At 35.5% G+C, this 18,621-nt stretch overlaps 2 protein-coding genes across 3 annotated transcripts; both read left to right on the forward strand.

Moving 5' to 3' along the window:
- The first annotated feature begins 1,843 nt into the window (after positions 1–1,843).
- On the forward strand, positions 1,844–12,182 carry LOC113041577 (homeobox protein Hox-C6a). 2 transcript variants are annotated; one of them, XM_026200186.1, is made up of 3 exons: positions 1,844–4,489; positions 10,333–10,478; positions 11,070–12,182. In XM_026200186.1, the coding sequence occupies exons 1-3, from the start codon at positions 4,425–4,427 to the stop codon at positions 11,369–11,371; spliced, it is 513 nt and encodes a 170-aa protein (XP_026055971.1). In that variant the 5' UTR covers positions 1,844–4,424; the 3' UTR covers positions 11,372–12,182. The 2 variants fall into 2 exon arrangements, with proteins under 2 accessions (XP_026055971.1, XP_026055970.1); XM_026200185.1 differs by lacking the exon at positions 1,844–4,489 and having other exon boundaries at positions 6,020–10,478.
- A 597-nt stretch (positions 12,183–12,779) lies between these two features.
- On the forward strand, positions 12,780–16,802 carry hoxc5a (homeobox C5a). The gene is made up of 2 exons (XM_026200187.1): positions 12,780–13,893; positions 14,672–16,802. Exons 1-2 carry the CDS (start codon positions 13,407–13,409, stop codon positions 14,884–14,886), a joined length of 702 nt encoding a protein of 233 aa, XP_026055972.1. The 5' UTR covers positions 12,780–13,406; the 3' UTR covers positions 14,887–16,802.
- Positions 16,803–18,621: the final 1,819 nt, after the last annotated feature.

The following is an 18,621-nucleotide window of genomic DNA, read 5'->3' on the forward strand; positions in this document are numbered from 1 at the left end:
TTTGGTTTCAAGTACTTAGTATACAAAATTTGGACATAATCATGGGCACATAAAATAGATTTTCTCTCAGTTATTTTTATTATAGTTATTTTATACAATTCCACCTATCGTTACAATCATAATCACTCGACAATGTATATATTTAATTAACACCTTTACCTCAGTGATAGTACAGTTCCAAATAATGGCACAAAATAATAATATTTAAATCTAAAAAAGTAATATAAAAATGTGTCAAATGTGAATAATATTTTTTTGTAAGTACACTTTGGCTTCTGTTGGAAGAGGCTTTAACTCGAAGCAAAATCAGTCCTGGACAGGTCGCAGGTCTCGCTGTTCCTCTCACCTGTACTGGTCTTCTATAATACTTAACTGATGAATGTTACTAAAATCCTGTAAATATTCTCACAAATACAGGCTACTCTTTACATATTGACGATTTTTAGTCTTCTCTTGTCCAGCAGACCAAACTGTTGCCTAACAAAACATAAACTTTACGTTCCATGGCCGTGGAACACTTTACACACTATTTATATACAAACAACGCAGAACTGAAATACTTATTAAGTGCAAGTTTGGATGTTTACTGAAGGCGTCTTCTAGAGGACAGATGAGCTAGAATATTGTCAATGTCAATGCCTGTCATATTCAAAGAAGAGAGCACCCATACGCAATATTTACATTTGCCTAACACTGCAATATTTATAATACAACAAAAATATGACAGAAGGTCCGTGGGAACAGGAGATTTCCGATAGCTACAAACATGTATTAAATCCATGTTCATGGTAATCTGTTGACATATAAATATATTAAAATATTAGAAAATCCTGTTGTGGCCTACCTTAAGCATGAGTGTTGAAACGTGTTGTCTCTTTTACAACTTTTAATGGCAGGTCATAACAGTTGTCTAGTGCCCAATAAAGCAGCCACAATAGGCGAGTCGATGACATCACACAGACTAGGCTAATATAAACATAATATGGATATAATAATAGAATATCAGAATGTATTTTAATACCAGTGAGATTGACTAGGCATTATAAGCAAATAGCTTGCAACGTATCAAGTTAGGTACTCAAATGTGAGCTATTTACAAACGAATATTAAAATTCTGCATCTCAAAACATAACTCGATACGAATGATAAAAGTGTAGATACAGAGAGGCGCTTAAAATTACTATATAAGCGACATCTGCATATACCGATACAATGATACTAAAAAAAATTGTGCAAAGCTAAGATTTTCGCAAGTTTTATTGGATTTGCATGTATGCTATAATCCAATACTGATAATAATAAATAACGTAACCTTCCATTGTTACATTAAATAACTATTTCTACCTCATTTAATCCATAAAATGAGTTTTGCTGGTAAAAGAAATCACGTATGTAGGTTGATTCACTTATGTTAAATAATATTTTTTAACTTGAATAAAACCAGTTAATAGGAATATTAACAATTGTAAGGTACCATTTTGAGTATAAGTGTTCATTTTACTCTCCTTTTGTTGTTATGGTGTTGGTGATACCCTGTTGTAAAAAAAAAAAAAAAAGAAAGAAAAAGATTTTTTAGTTAAGGCGCAGACCTTTTCAGGAAGTTCCTGTGGTAGTGACAATTGTAGTGGTCATTGTCCATCCGCTTTGCCTTTGTATTGCACTGCTGTTACATTCCATATGAGGGCTTTACTATACCTGCAGTAAACTTTATTGGTGGTGTAAACCCGACAGTGTCGCATCCGGGCAGACGTTTTTGCCTTTTGATTTCTGTGCAGTGCAGACAGGCTAGAACAAGACACAAGGAAAGCAACGTGGACGTGGGACTGCTTTAAGTGTATGTATGCATGGGTGCATGTATATGTTTGTGATGTATTTTATTTATTTAACCTTTCTAATAGTGAATGTTGCCATATGTACGCGCATATTTATTCTAGTTGCTGTGTTATAGAGGAAATAGTTGTGTAAATGGTTTAATTAAAGAAAAAAAACTTACCCGGCTCTTGGCCATGCTCTTCAATTAAATAATTGTGCATTTTATTTATTTTTTATTATTAGTTTTTCCTAAATGCAGAATTCGATATAAGTATATCCATTTGCATAGTGTTTATCTTTGTGGTAAGAAACTAAAAAGACAAAGGGTGAAATGAAGCAGTGAAAATAAATTAATTTGAGGAGAAACTTATATGGATTACATGGACTTAGTTAATTTTTGTTGACTGGTTTAGCTAGGAAATATTTAAGTTAAAGCTATTAATGACATAAAATAGACTTGGAGTTTTGTTTTGCTTTTGTTTTTGAAGTTTAAATACATTACATGTTACAATTACCTACTTAAATGATGTTTAAGGCGAAGGTATTTTTTTTAAATGCTATCAAATTGCAATTAATGATTCTAATACCATTCAATTAATCACTCAAGATCATATAACGAATTTCGTTTATGAAAAGCAAATGACCAGCAACTACGTTGATAAATAGCGTTAGCCTCTGAAAAATAAGGTAAAGCCTGTAATGTGTTGCCTGTACCATAATTCAACAATGAAGTGTACATTTCTGAACTTTAAAAAGCCAGACATGTCAGTTTCAGAACTATTACAGTTTTGAACATGTTAATATTCTTTTTAATTATAATTTGTTAATTCATATAATTAATGTAACATAACTGAACCTATATATATATATATATATATATATATATGATTATATGATATGATTATATGATTTGAAAACAATGATAAGCACTCCTGTCTGACGTAGATGCGTCTTTTTTTATTAATAGCATTATTTGTTCAGTGCATACACTCTTAAAAATAAAGGTGCTTCATTTGCCATATAAGAAGCTTTTTGTCTAAATGGTTCGATAAAGAACCTTTACCATCTGAAGAACCTTTCTGTTTCACAGAATGTTCTTTGTGACGAAAGAAGGTTATTTAGATTGTAAAAAGTAAAGAAAGAGATGGTTCTTTAAAGAACATTTGACAGAATGATTATTTTGTGGAACCAAAAATGGTTCTTCTATGGCATCGCTGTGAAGAACCTTTTAAAGCACCATTATTTTTAAGAGAAGCACAAGAGCAGTCAAACTTTTGTGGTTCCTTTAAACATGCCAAAAGTATTTTTGTAAATACATAAAATTCAAAGAACTGCAATACTGAGCAACTATTTTAACTTTATTTTGTTCTCTTTTACAAGTGCTTCTATACACAATGCATACATCCAGGCTAAATTATAATTTTGAGAAACTCTTTTGACGTAATAAACGCTTCGTTGTGTTCTTTATAATTATTCTGTTCTTATACATGCTTTTTGATATTGTGTGATTATTTTATCTTTATTTTAAACAAGTGCATTTAAAGAAGTGCCTGTTATGAGAATTATCTGTATCCAAGTGATTATGAGTCATGCTTTAATTTGCTCCGAACTGCTACAGACATAAACTCAGCCAGCTTCTGTGAACGATGAGCTTAAAACAAAATCTGCAAAGGGTCAAATGGGGTAAATAAGGCAACATCCCCATGGTTAAAAAGCATTTACAAATATTTGCTGTATTTGATTTTTAGACATTTAATTTTGAATAGTAATCATTTTTATTTTTTAGCAAAATGGAGTTATGAGTAGGCTATATAAGGCAGTGGGCATTTCCATTTTATGGGCTATTAACACATTCTCATTAGCAAAAAAGGGCTTGAACAAGTTATTAACACAACTAATTGGCCTAAGCTTTTTTATATTATACTTTTTCCATTATAGTAGGCCTACTGTTCCACAATTTTCAGAATATCCAGTCACAAAATGTTAATTTTTATCATTGAGCTTTAATAGCAATAGAATCAGAAATATTTTTCACAATATATGACCTATAATATCAGTGCCATCAACTTAGCAGACAATAAAAGGAAAAGGGAAGAAGAAAATGGGAAGTGCGATCTTTGAGAGAGGGTGAAACGTAACACATTCCTAGTTGTTTAGAGGGGGAATTTACAGCTAAGTAATAAAAGTTTACGACTGAATACACGCGGTCATTGGTTGCGTCAGACCACGTGGTACTCACTCTATGAACATGAACTTTGTGCTGTTGTCTTCCCCTGGATCTCCCCATCTATCGACTTGCGAGCTCGCGGTGGTGTTGAAATGATCTTAGCACCAGAATTTTTTCATTTTTTCTGTTTATTCTCTAGTTCAGGCGGATTTTTAGAACGCTCTATAGCACCATCTTGTCTCGTCTGTTTGTTTCATCGCTAGCAATGACTGACGGTCCTCAGACGTCGCCTCCTCGTCAGTCTGCTTTCTACCTATCTCTTTCCCTAGAGGGGAAAACAGCCCTGATAGCTGGAGCGTGAGGGGGTTATAGTGCGTAAATATGACCATTTATCCTCGAAAGATTACATTTTTCCTGAGCACATGAGAATGGGATCCTAGTGCCGATGCCTAGTGTGGTCTGTTTCTATACACCACCGAACGTGCGTCACACAGACAACAGCGAACGCTGGTAAGTAAATGATTCTACGCTCCTTATTGGCTTCTTACAGACCTGCAGCTACAGAATACGAAGATTTGACAGCACTGTGTTCGAGTCAAAAGAGATGTACACGAGTGGCATGCAATGTAGCCTATGTAACTGTGGCGTTTCCTTTAATACTTTATTGATTGTGAACACACGTCTCGTTGAACAAGCCACTTGTGTTGTTGCTTTCTGGTCCTATTGTTGACTTTTATTTGTATCGGCAACAATGAGTATAATATTTTTAAGTTAAGTTGTTCAAACGGGTGTGGTTGTGAGCTTGTTTTCAAATAGTCAAATATACGCTTGGTCAGGTTTTGTATTTCATTGTGGTTATACGGGTGTAAGCTACTGGATACTTGAGCTTGCATTTGTTGACTCTCCATGACTTAATAGCAGGCTATAGCTTTATAAAAATGAATGTCGGGCCTCTTACCAAAAACTGTATTCAGACCATATTATGGGATTATAGCGTGTACTCGTCGGGCTATGGGTATTATGTTATAGAATATTCTTTCTATATTACATTTTAGTGCAGCCCTAATTCTATTAATAATTAGAAGATGTTAATTATTTGTGAGTGAGATATAAATGAGTGAGTTCTATTTTGAAAGACAGGGACAAAAATGTAACTAGTCTCGTTAACTTGTACTCAGAATGATGTATCCTGGTTGTCTCCGAGTTGTAATGACAAAAGAGTGTCAAACGTTCACACAATCATTTACACTTGATACCTGTAAAGGCATTGTGGTACATAGCAAACAACTAACTAAACAATATAGACGTATCTTAATTTTTACGGAATCAGGATCAACAACCTCTCTCTCTTCTCCCTCTCTCTCTCTCTCTCTCTCTCTCTCTCTCTCTCACTCGCACACGTGTTCAATCATCTAACACTGTCATTCCTTGAGGACTAAATCAAACAACACTGCCACCTTGTGCCTGCTCCATATGCAAGGCATTATACAGAGCCTAAAGTCAGGAAGAGCAATTGCCCACATAAAACTCAGCTCTTAATTTTCATGTGGTGATGTGTTTGGCATTTGCTGGTGTAGCTATGTAGCCTATGTAAAAGGTATATTTAATAGAAATTGCATCATACATTTGTATTAGAAGCATTGCTTTAATAGCGTTCTCATCATGAAGATTCATTTTCATATATATATTAAAAAAAAACATTTAAAGAAAATATTCATAATATTTATTATGTGTGTATGGTGGCTGTTTACTAATTAATATTAGTGATAATTATTATTAAAAAATACAATTTCAAAACACAATTACAGAAACACAGTCCGTTTATTTTTTTAATTCGTTTATTGGCATCTTATTTCATGAAAATAAAAATAAATACTGACAAACATAAAGCTTTATATTGAATAGCCAATGAGCTTTGTTTTTATGGGATAGAATAATTAATAATAATAACAAAAATTAATAAAAATCAGTTGGTAGGCTACTCCGCTGAATCAAAAAACTGGAGCTGCGATCATCCTTCATGGGCCTCTTGAAATCCACATATGAGACTGGAATGGAGGAAACAAAAACAAAAAATGTCAGCAATAAAACCAGTTATTATGAACATGCATCTGCTGCTGGTAAAGGCATTTTTTTAGTAATGGAATTGTTAAAAATATATATTTGTGTGTGTGTGTGTCAGTGTGTGTGTGTGTGTGTTCTGTTAATTTGTGACATTAGAAGTGTTGAGAACCGTGATTCTTTTTTTATAAAGAAATATCAACTTATTTAAAACTAAGTTTGTGTGAATTCATTTTCTCTTTAAAAAAAAAAAGCATGAGCGGTAATTTATTAAAGCAGAATGCTTCTGTGTGGGCTTGCATATGGTTCGTCGATGTGCAAGTGTGTATTTATGAGTAAGTGTGGGACAGAAAGCGAGTGGAGGGCGGGGTTGTTCTGCTGTGAGTTTTCCTTTGCCTCGAAATAATCACTGTCTTTTGTTTGCCATTAAAAATGGAATCTGTTTAACTAATCGTTGTGCTTGTACGTATATAAGGTGCATAAGATTTATTAATTTGTGTATTACAGTTACTTTTAAGGTTAATAGCAATGTTCTAATCAGGTTTATGAAACTGACACATTTATTAGCATCTGACTATCATTTGTGTAAACTTCGAGCCAGTCTCGTGTCTGCCACCGCTATTGAATTCGAATCATACAAGTGCATAATTCAGAGAAAATTAAAACAAATTCCAGGCGAACTTTCAATTCCAAACATTTCCTTACAAGAACCGCAGGGCAATGTGAGTTCGCTCTATACTTCAAAACATCTTATTCATGGAGGTCATTACGCGGCCACATAATTTCACAGAATTATCTTGTGCTAGTTAAAAACCATAATGCAACTTTGGATCGTGTGTTGTTATAAGTGCTTAGCTGCACATGAAGCTCTGTTACAGCTGTCACGTTACAATTATGGATTTTGTTTTTGCATAGATAGATCGACATAGATGACAGGGTAGGAAAGTTGGGCTTGGATAAGAAAGCTATAAGACTCATCGTTGGAATTTGCAATTGTGAACATCCGTTACAAATAAATAGGCCAATGATAACATTCATTTAACTCTCGAGAATGTGCAGACTAGGCCATTACAGAGCACAGTTAGGATGTGCATTGCTTGCTTTTTCCCAGATCGTCATATCACGTATATTACGCATTAGAAGTAAGTACGATTTTGGCGCACATTAGTGCGTAGTTTCGTCGAGTGTAAAGAGAATACAGGCCAAACGGGATGTCTATTTATTGCCTCTTCAAACGCTAAAACACAACCGTGCGATTTGTCTTAAGGGCTGCAATAAAACACTTAAAGCTCTTTCTCTCAGTCACATCAACATAGCATCTGCAGACTAAGTGTGGTGTGTTTTACCCGCTTCTTCATTCACAAGACCGATGCCATAAAATAGATCACATTTTTAAAAAATCTCCCCATCAAAGGCTTTCAGTTCAAAGTCGTTGAACCAATATTCAACATCAAAGAGTCACATATATAGATTCAACCTACACTTATCTGATCTCAATTCCCCCAAACTACACATCGGAGAATATAGCCTGGTCATTTACTTAAACAATTAAAAGATTGCCGAATTGATCATGCTTCTTTAGTTTGCTTTTAGCAGCATGCTTATATGCAATGTGTATATCGTACTAGCGTGATGAAAATACAGGCCTAATTAAATTAAATATAATTATTGCTGTAAAAAGAGTTTATTGCTTTTAAAATATTTGAAATGGTATCTGTTCAGTTTCCACCGTCTTAAACAGGCTAATGAAATATGGTAAAACGTGAGCACGCGTCTTTCACGCAAGACATATTTTTTATTACACTTATATATTACTTTAATTAGTTTATTTTCACAGTATACATGGTGTAATATTGTATAAATTAAATCATAGTACTACGTTATGGTCCACATCGCCAATAATGACTACTAGCCTATATTTAGTGTATTCATTTTGCGGCCAGTAATTTATAATTGTATTTTTGATTACTTTTATTGCAGTCTGGTTAAAATTATATTATTATTATTATTATTATTATTATTACAACTACTACTACTAGCTATTAGTATAAACGTCAATGAATTAACTTCAGAAGATATTTAATCATATTAATATGCAGCTGTCATAAACTGATGAAATAGCACTTACCATATTGATGTTTGATATTCTCCTAGTAGAGATTTGCCTAGAAGAGTAACATTTTGTCGCTCTTAAATTTTGTCTAAAATATGACAACCCATCAAAAACATTAATCCGATATATTGACTGATCCCGCTATTAGGTAGGCTACGTTAGCATATAAAGAAATATTGTATGCATTTAATCAGTAGTTAAGCAGATTAGCCTGTTTTATAGCTGCTAAATGCCTTTTCTCTCTGTCGGGCTGGAAGTAAATTTTACTGTTCTGTCAATCTCGTGTTTTGCGCACCTCTTTCTAAACCACTGTTTTTGGCCTCACACGTTCCGTCATGTGGCCTGAATTAAGGTCATGGAGCATACCGTAACCATTCGGTTAAAACTTGTCCTTTTACCACCACTGATTCTTTAAACATGATATAAACATAAATTGTGCTTTACATGAATGTAGTTGCAAGCATTTAAGAGAGCAGAACAGTTATATTTGTATTGTTCAACAGATCGTTTGCTTAAATGATCACTGTAAGAAATTCTGTAAAGAAAAATACAAAAATAAATAAACCATATCTATTAAATTAATAGTCAAAAGCACTTACATTTTGTAAAGATGTCTCCTAGTATAATTTTTATTCATAATCATTTTGCATACCCTACAAAGTTACATGCTAAAAAAAAAAAAATGAGCAGCTTTCTGTCCACAACACAAGAGACTCGCTGCACAGCCCCCATACATTCAAAGGGATAATTGCCTCAGAGCTGGAAGTCCTCAGTTGGTTTTGTGACTTTTATGGCACCAAGGCGCGTTTGACGCATTCTTTAGTAAGATGCCCCTTCCCCCTTCCTTACTCAGGTTCTTTTTACCATTGAAATTATCAATACATTACAAATGGGGAAAGGAAAAGAACAGACGTTTCCCCTTCAGTGCAATAAAAGCTCGAGGAAATCGGGGAGAGAAACAAACGTTATAGGGAAATATCTACTGAATAACACAAAGAATAGTGTAGTCCTTTAACTTGTTGACTGACGACAATGACGCGAATATTTCTAATAATATAATATTATATGTGCATCAGCAGATTTATTCACAGTTATTTAATTAAATTGTGAAATTCGTATTGAAAAAGGGAGGGTTAACTATATCTGTGTAGATAAGGCGTAAACAGCCTTGTAGCAATTAGCCCTTGGTTATTTGCTTTTTTTAAAACAATGGGTTCTATTTAGAGATTAACATTTGAGTTATATGATCCACCGAGTAGTTGGAGTAATGAAGTTAATAAAGTTTGTTGAGTCGAGAAGAAATAGGCTACATATAGTAATATTATAAAATATAAATATATACAGGCTTGGTGTTAGTCAGCGACAACAATCAAAGTGATCTTACATGTAATTAATTAAGAAGAAATTTAGCTCGTTGTAAAAGGCATGTGTAGATTTATCTTCACAATAGCACGTGGAGAAGCTTTGTACCGGCGCATAGAACAGATTAACTCGGTGATTAATGCACAAAAAGACATAATTGATCGTTTGTGTGAGTGCCTATTCTGTATTTTTGTGTGTGTTTACTTAAACATTATCAACTGAAGCCACAAGGATAAGAAGCTATACGCTCGATATTCCTCCGCACACAGCGCATTCAATTGGCTGAAAGTGGTCAGGTGACGCTGTCATATTGTCCTTCCATGAGCCAAGCCTTGGCTATAACACTTGCTTTGCGCGTCTTAACCGGAGACTGGAAATTAATATTATTGAAATCATTCTGAAGTTCATTTGAAAGAGAGTTAGGAAAGCAGGCGGGAGGCGGGAGACGTGTGTATGTGACAGAAGGAAGCAGACCCCAAAGCACAAAGAAAGAAAGTGTGAGATTAAGAGAGGGGAAATAAGATAGGAGGGTGAGTTGATGAGAGGGCGATAGGAAAGGTATGAATTCGTATTTCGCGAACCCGTCGCTCTCGTGCCATTTATCTGGTGGGCAAGAGGTTTTGCCCAACATGCCACTGAACACGACCACATATGATTCAGTCAGACATTTTTCGTCTTATGGCACCTCAGTGACCCAAAACCGGATTTATGCGTCCCCTTTCTATTCACCTCAAGATAACGTTGTGTTTGGATCAAGTCGAGGACCGTACGAGTATGGATCTAACGTGTTTCTTCAAGATAAGGATGTTCTTCCCAGTTGCAGGCAAACTAGTATGGGACTCAATGCGCAGAGCCACGTTGCCCAGGAGTACAACCTGGAACAAGCTCGTGCAGGAACACAGGAACAGAAAGGGAACAACATTCAGATTTTCCCGTGGATGCAGCGCATGAATTCGCACAGCGGTGAGTTTTTACTGCGACTTGGGACATACCCTGCTGGAATTGGTCTGTTTTACGATACGTCCTATCAACAGAGTAGCTACATTTTATGGCCTCATAAACCACTACTAAATCATCAGACTATAAAAGAACCATTTTCCAGAGAGGGGAATCCCATTTGGCTACCTCCTTTAATACTCGAGTGCCAAAATTATTTCAAAAACTTGTGCAATAAGTGTGAGTGCGTTAGAAAAATATACAACAAAAAGTACATTTTGAACCAACCATTTCAAGAACATGCACTGTATGTTTAAATGTAACTTTGCTCTTCCAATGTACTGTTTGAAAAAAAAACACGACAGCAAAGTTAGTTGAAAGAAATATTTTTAGAATAATTATGTTAATGTTTCGCGTTGCTTTGTGACTCTAATATGGTTGAAGTGCTGCGTAAATGCATTATTTTGCCATATTGTTATATTAGTATCGTTATAAATGAAATTTGTAAAAAAAAAAAAAAAAAAAAAAAAATTAAAAACGTGTTTTAAATAGCATTTATAGTTTAGAATTTATCTATGTGTGAACTATTTAATTTATTTTCACTTTTCTCCACAACAGGAGTTGGGTACGGGTCAGACAGAAGAAGAGGTCGCCAGATTTACTCCAGATACCAAACCTTGGAACTGGAAAAAGAATTTCACTTCAATCGGTATCTAACCAGACGCAGACGCATCGAGATCGCCAACGCTCTGTGTCTAACCGAGCGTCAAATCAAAATCTGGTTCCAGAATAGGCGCATGAAATGGAAGAAAGAGACCAATCTAACTTCTACCGTACCGGGGAGCGAATCAACGGGTACTCCTCAAGAGACCGAGAAGGAGACCGAGGAGGAAACCGAGGAAGCTAAAAAAAAAGATTAGGAAACCCATTTCTAGTTCTTGAACGCCTGTTAACTGCAACGTAACTACCTAAACTCTGAGAATTTGCAAATATTAATGCATGGACTGTATACTCTGCTATTCCTTTGACTGCCCCCTCCTCCTCCGACCTGAATACCATACACGAGCTCTACAACAACCACCACGCCACTAACATATACACACGTTGAAACAAATGGAGAGATAAAGAGAGAGAAAGACGCACATGTTATCCACCATAATGTAATTCACTTCTCTTTGTATTGAAAATAGCTCATTTGCTGCGTGGTAACAATGCCACGGATGAACTTTTTGTGTGGTTCTAGTATTATCATGTTGCTATAGGCTAGTAGAAATTACATTAGATGAAAATGTATTCGAATTTAATAAGTAGGCTACGTCTCCCCAACTATTAAGCCTCTAAACAGTACCATAAGCATTCCAGAAGTGAAGGAATCTTCTTATATGCACATTCAGTGTTTTTTTTTTTTTTTGTGGATGCATATTTGTACAATGAAACAAGCACTGACGGGTTGAACAATACTACCTAAATCCTTAATGCATTTTTTTTCTTTTTTCTTTTCTTAAAATTGCCTTTGCCCGGTCAGTGTTCTGTTGTTCAAAATGCCGCTGTACTGGCACATTAACTGTTGAGAGAACATAAAAAAATACATTTCATCATATTTGTAGTTGTATGCATATAAACTTGTCTTAAAGTGAGAATCACACCCATATGAAAACAAACATATACCTTGTTACGCAATTATATTGTTTGTGTAAACTGTGTATTATTTAATAAAATTCTTGAAAACAACAAAACTGTACTGTTTTAATTTTGACTCCATCTTTGCGCTCTCCACGCACCATAAAGGGTTTCTGAACTGAGTAAAATATATAGGGCTTTATACACGGTTTCGTTTTTGAGAAAGTTTTTTTTTTATGAACTTTTAGGCCCACTTTTTTGATTCAAGTCCACATTAACAACAAATAAAATTCACGGTTACATCAGAGTATGGTTTATTATTTAATTGTACTCTTTTAACTACAATTTAATTTGTCCAGGCTCCATTTTTTAATGCACCTAATTATTGTTAATATACCTAATGATTAATGTATGTGACGACTTAAGTCTTTATTTAATAAATAAAGAATTGCTTATTTCATGACACCGTGACAATGCTTGATTGACAAAAAAACATTCTAACCACGTTTGCTTTGCATCTAGTGGCATAACGCAGAATTGGTTGTTCTGTGATAAAAAAAAAAAAAACAACATGTGGATTTTGGGATGCCACTGCAACAAATGCACGTTTTGACGCAGTGTAAAGTTCTCGTATGACCACAATAGACATGACTTATCAAATTCTGAAAAAGTAACACACACACAAACACACACTAACACACATACACACACAACACTCAAAAACCCAACACATTACTGTGAAACTGGAGATAGACACATTTGTCATGTAGCTATGTAACAAATGTGATAATAGTACTCCATATTTTTCATATTGCCTTGTCATTTGATGTGTCATAACATCGCATCGTATCTTGCCCATCATCTTGTTTGCACAAATCTGTGTGTGTGTGTGTGTGTGCGCGCACGCGCGGGTCGCTCTGTCCAGTATTAGACGCCAGATGACGCTCTTGTCTAACGGTCTCGCCCTTTTTAGCCCAGACCCTTAGATGATTTCCATACCGAGAAGTTATCGGACACGTTCCCCTGTCTATCAATAACCTCCTGGGGATCAAGCCAATTTATGAGTGGCCAGGAGCTGCACGTGATTCCATTTAAACATTCCATATTTGGGCATTACACGTCGTATCAAGAAAAAAAAGAAAATGATTTCCTCCACCTATAAATCCTGCTGTTTTTTTTAGTACAAACCTGACGTCCTCTAGAAATACAAATAAAGCCCAATAAACAAATAAAACTTCTAAACAACTTATGTATACTTTATTAGCTGATTCTATCTCTGCTGTGACCGAGTGCTTTTTGTGAGTCTCTCCAAGGTTACATTGTTTTGGAAACAGAATGAGCTCATACGTTGGAAAGTCGTTTTCTAAGCAAACGCAAGACGCCTCTTCTTGTAGAATGCACACTTTTGACAACTATGGAGCTCACTCTGAGTTCCACGAGTCCAATTACGCGTACGAAGGACTTGATCTCGGCGGATCGTTCAGTTCTCAAATCCCCTCCAACTCTTTAAAACGGGAGGCGATAAACACAACCGACAGTGCAAGGAGCAGTACAGCAGTCCAGCGTACACAGTCCTGTTCAGCTCTGGGCTCTCGTAGCTTTGTAAGCACTCACGGGTACAACCCCCTCAGTCACGGACTGTTGAGCCAAAAAGCCGAGGGGAATATGGAAGTTATGGAGAAGCCCAGCGGCAAGAGCCGAACAGACGATGTCAAAATGGAGACTACTTCAGCGATAAAGCAACAAACTAATTCGACTCAGCGTCAGAACCAGTCGCAGCCGCAGATATATCCGTGGATGACAAAGCTACACATGAGCCACGGTAAAGTTACGTTTAAAGTTTGTTTTAGAAGAGAGGAAAACTGCACGCATCTCATCCTCGTCATTGCATCTTCTTCCAATCCTGTTTTGTCGCTCCATATTTTTGCTCTTGAGTTTTATAGGCCAAACGCAGGAAATAATAAAACTAGCGGCCGTAAATTTTATGACAAAGGCACCTATTGCTCGTAAACCTGTCCTGTTACTGTGAAGAGGTGATCTCCGGTCAAATTTATGGTGAAATAATTGGTTTAGAAAAGCAAAAAAAAAAAAAAATCATAACATGTAAATTTAAGTATTATTTCTTGCTTTAAGAATTAAAGGGAGTTTACATTTTATTTATGTTTAGTAAAGTGGGATTGCAAACGAATCCTGTTTCCGGTTAGTTGCACTCTTCACTGCTGGAGAAGTAAAGTACAGCAATGATGTCAGTTTGTGATCTCTAAATAGCGAGGCATTGTCTTTTTTGCTCAGCTTTTACACTATTTTTCTGTCAGTATGCTCGTGGCCTTCTCACAGTTATGATTGTTTCATTACGTTTGTGCTATTTCTGTGCATGATACTTTATTTCAGAATAAATAAATATTAGCGTCATACCACCTGTCCACTGTTTTCATTTTTTTATTTCATAATGCTTGATGTTTTCATATTACATTCTATGGACTGTGTTTGGCAACTTCATCAGTGATTATGAAAATTAATTATATATCACTATGCATGAGGACGACATTCGATCAAATTTTACAAATAGGTAACCCAGTATCTTTCTGATGCCACCTCAGAATCTGATGGTAAACGGTCACGAACCAGTTACACCCGGTACCAGACTCTGGAGTTGGAGAAAGAGTTCCATTTCAACCGATACCTCACACGTCGCAGACGTATCGAGATTGCCAATAACCTCTGCTTGAACGAGCGCCAAATTAAAATTTGGTTCCAGAACCGTCGCATGAAGTGGAAGAAGGACTCAAAGTTGAAAGTGAAAGGAGGACTATAATAACGTGGTGTACGGCTTCAGCTTGAAAATAAAGGCAGTGTTAAGTTGTAGTGAAACAACGAACGATTTAAAATAGATTTTCTTGTTGACAACAGTTGATGTCTTTCATTTGTCTCCAGCATCATGTTGTTATGTGAATATGTCCATATTTTCAATATTTATTGATAGTGCTCCCTCCCCAGAGTGCAGGAGGTGCTTATTTGAATAATGTATGAGCTTAAACTTTATTTGAATATGCTTTACTAAATTCACTTGTATCAGTAACTAACATAATATACCAAGGCCTGCATCCAGTTACGTTGACTTAAATGTAAGTGCAAATAATGTGGTGCTTTGCTTGAACATTCATCAATTGGACAATTGCATTTTGATGGGACTTGTCTTTTAACCATTGTACTTTCTGTCGTAAATACAACTATAATATCCACACAAGGATAGTAAACCGCACGTGATGACAATGCAACACATAAAGTGTCATATTAATCCCTGTGTATCATGTTGTCTGTCAGCCAGCAGCCAAATGGTAATTTTTTCTTGACGATTATGTCTGTTTAAATACTGTGCAATCCGAATATTTTGCTCTTTTACTGTGTTTTGGGGACTATTTTTTCAGACAGGTACCTTGACGTTTGTTTCTCTACACTCGAGGATCATATATAGGACATCCTGTAACGACTGTAAGGAGTGGCTTATTGATACCTCTCATTCCAAACAAGCTACACGACCTACTTTTGTGTGAAATGCATTGTTCTATGATCCATTATTTCTGATATTCCAACCGATTGTTTTCGAGGTTTCACTGCTAAGCCACGTCGATAATTTTCCAGTCAGTAATGTATTATAACAGTAATAAGATTAATTTTTCAATAGTGGCAACATATCAGAAAGTTTCCTCACTTCTGGGTTAAAAGCCATCTGTGTCCAATAAAACGTCCAATGTGGTATCAGTGTAAATAAACTTGATTAACCGTAAAGAATATCCTATTGTTAATATTATTTTTTGTCTGTTGAAGCAACCGAAAAAAAAGAGTCTTTCTTTACACATTGCATTTTTTTTATTTGCACTCAAGGCCCTTTTGATAAAAGAGTTAAGAGAGAAAATCGTTTAATATCGCGCGAATTGAATATGATTTTGATCAATATTCGTGTGTCCATCCAAGTCTGGATGTGTATACTTCCACTGATGAGAGATGATTGAACCTTAACGCTCTGGTCACTTATTTACAGTAGCCCTTAAACGGAGGCACATAAAACTTTATGACCCCAATAAACTTTTACAGCACTTCCTCTCACCCATCAGATACTGACAACTGTTTCCTTTTTTAACAGATCGGCGGAAGTTTACACAAACATTTCAAAGTGACGTTTTGGTACACAGAACTAAAAAAAAAAAAAGAAACAATAAGATAGTTTTCACACTTAATCAAATACTGTCCAACTAAATTACGAAAACACGAATTATTTTTCGAAAATGCATTTGCAGTATGATAGCCTACAACAGCGTTATTAATCGTCTATCGTGTGAAGCACTTAATTAAAGACGTTAAGAGTGAATTGCTCATGCTACTACATTATTGTTGAAATTTGTCATTCAGATAATGAGACATATGATGCTAGTCACCCAATGCGCCGAAATCATGTAATCCAGGCCCGTGTTAAACAAAGGACACAAGAGCATTGCCTGCGTGTACAAAATGCTAATTTTCTACTGGCTCATTCTACACTCAGACATATTTTAGTTTTTAACTCACTCCTCTCCGCGTTCGATGTAACTTATTTGAAAGGCTACGGAACATTTAATCTATGTATTTCTAAAGATTATGTATGACTGTTAACATTAATACACACTAATCTCAAAATAAAAACTGCCAGCTAGTCCATTTATACTACTGTTTCAAAAGAGCTTTCATTTTAGAATCGTCTCACTCACCTATATTGGAGATTCAATGTTAATTTCCACGCTTCTTTCAATTTCTACATTCGCTATCTTGACCCGAATGGGCCACATTGCGAGTTACTGTGGTTACTATGTTGCTTTTTACACAAACCCCTCTTATTTTAGCTCTCTTGCCACGTATTTTGAAGTTTTGAGGGTTATTTATGCCAATTGCCCAAAGCAGGATCAGTGAGTGGTGCAGGAAGAGCACGTGGGGTCATTAAAGTGGTTTTTATGGCCTGCAAGACCTGACAAACCCTCAATATATTTACATCATATATAATGTTAACTGTCCGTAATCGCAGCTGTTGGCTAGTCTTATCTCTGAGAGAAAGGCTTAGAGCCTGTTAGTGTGGGTTACTTGCGTCAGGGTCTGTAGAAGTTCGACTCTCCCAAATGGATCCCAGGTGGTTGCAGTAAGTTGATAATCTTGTTTTCCTCTATTTAATTAAATATGTACTTTCCTCCGCAACACCCTCGGGAATTAATCAAGGATGTAATTCAATGGTTCATGGAGAAATTGTGTCAAGTGATGCGCAAATGTGTTCTCATCTGTTAAGTTTTATCAATTTCAAAAGTCTAGAGTGTACGTTTGTGCATATGTACATTACTGTTAATTTGGCATTGAGCTTCAAATTTAATTCTGTATATCATTATTCTTATGTACTCAAAAAAAAAAGTATCTTAAAAGCATTATACATGTGTAAAAAACTTTTGCCTTGATCGTAATTCATATGCACATGTATTTGCGATCTGGTAACACAGAATGTGCGTATATATACAATAACCCAATTTTATGCGTCGAGGAGTGCTTAGTTTGTGCATAGGATCTGTATGTTGTGTTTAAAGTGAAGGTGAAGGACTGAGAGGAGCTAAGTGGTCTTGTATTGGTTTGCAGATGAGAGCGCAGAACATGAATCTTTAGATCGGACATAATGTGGGGTCATGTGCAGGGCAGAGAAGATGTGGTGTTGTGTGGTGGGGTCATGTACAGGGCAGTGAGGATGGTGAGGTAGAGTCACATGATTAACCAAACAAAAAACAACTGAAATGAGACTAAATTGTTCATTGAGAAAGTAGATTTTATACAAAGCATAAGACATTTTTTTACCACTGTTATTTGTCGGTTTTCAACACCGGATATTCTGTGGTCTTTATTTGACAGATGAGGCTCAACTTGACCATTATAATCATGGTATGAAAAGTTTAAGCCATATCTTACTTTATGATGTTGTGCTTGGAAACAGAAGAAGTCAGACTGCTCTGTTCATTCACAATGTTCTCTTTACTCTGTGCACTGTGACATTTGCTGAGAGTAAACTCCTCTGCCATCTTCATACTGCTGTGTTTCTATTCTGTGGAGGCCTGTGATATATTTTGAGAACTTAATTTAAATAAATAAACCAATGCTTCAGTTTTGGCTTTATGAACTAATTCAGGCCATTTTGATGTGCAAAGTTATACTTGTACAATACAATACAACACAAAACAACACGATACAATACAATACAAACAAATAAATAAATAAATTAAAAAAATATGTTTTAGGTTAAAGGAAAGGACATTTGAGTTGAAAATACAGATATAACACTGATTGTTTTATGAGGGTCTGAAATTATTATTAATAATATATATATATATATTCCCATGCAGGTGAGACAATAACTTGTTATAAGAAAACTTTAATCACAAACTCAAAAGAGTTTTACTAAAGAAAAATGTGGATTGCACAATGTATCCACATTTTGTTGTTTACCATTTCAGTTTACCTTGTTTTAAACATCGAGAGAGAGCGAGAG

This window comes from Carassius auratus, chromosome 23, assembly GCF_003368295.1.
Source record: "Carassius auratus strain Wakin chromosome 23, ASM336829v1, whole genome shotgun sequence".
NCBI classification, from domain to species: Eukaryota; Metazoa; Chordata; class Actinopteri; order Cypriniformes; family Cyprinidae; genus Carassius; species Carassius auratus.